At 44.7% G+C, this 801-nt stretch overlaps 1 protein-coding gene across 1 annotated transcript in view; it reads right to left on the reverse strand.

Annotated features, from left to right (window-relative positions):
* Positions 1–662, reverse strand: part of LOC107044376 — a 752-nt gene extending 90 nt beyond the window's left edge. The window contains exon 1 of the mRNA XM_015266237.1: positions 90–662. Coding sequence (XP_015121723.1) covers positions 90–662 — 573 coding nt within the window. The remainder of the gene's footprint in view (positions 1–89) is intronic.
* Between the last annotated feature and the right edge of the window lie 139 nt (positions 663–801).

An 801-nucleotide genomic window follows, 5' to 3' on the forward strand; every position in this document is an offset into this window, starting at 1 on the left:
TTGTCTTTCCAAAAGATTCGTTGATAGTCCCAGTCGTCTTGATGAACACGGATTTGGCGAAACATTTTCACAATATCCGTTCCAAATACCAAACGATGTCGACGCAGCCAGATGAGTACATCAGAGCTGTCAATTTGTAGTTTCGGTCCTGGATGAAGTATGTCATTCAATGACACTCCTGATGAGCTTCGATGAGATGCGTCAAACACCACTCTCAATTTTGTGGTGGTGCTGTCTGGCCTCAGTACTCCGTGATGAGGCAGATAGTATGTCTGCCTTTGTTCCGGTGCTGGTGGTGCTCGCTGCATGTGGTCCAAGACCTCATACTCCTCGATGAATTTCTTGTAGAGAGTATGAGCGTCTGGATCTGCTGATGATCGCCTGATGGTTTTCTCTAGCCTGATCCTAGCCGACGATGCTGTATCCCCCAGTGCGGCTGGTGATGATTTGAATGGAAACCGCGCTATATAACGCCCTGTTGAATCTCTCTGATGAGTTTCGATGAAATGCTGCTCGCATTCTGCTTTAGCTTTGCTTAAAACTGATGGTGATATTGTATTCGGTAATTCCTCCTGGACCCAAAATTTCTTCAGGAGTTCTAGTAATTGTTGATTAGCCGTTTGCGTCGTTACTTTTAAAGATGATTTTTCTGAGCTGTTCATGCAGCAAACTGGTCCCGATACAACCTAGCCAAATGTAGTTTGCTGAGCGATGAGTTTCGTTTCTTTAAACCTGATGATTTTCTCCCCGATGATTCTTCCATAAGTATCAGCTCCGATGATTATGTCAATTGCTCCAGGT

The sequence above is a fragment of the Diachasma alloeum genome, unplaced genomic scaffold (assembly GCF_001412515.2).
Source record: "Diachasma alloeum isolate Michigan unplaced genomic scaffold, Dall2.0 Dall_scaffold_00715, whole genome shotgun sequence".
NCBI classification, from domain to species: Eukaryota; Metazoa; Arthropoda; class Insecta; order Hymenoptera; family Braconidae; genus Diachasma; species Diachasma alloeum.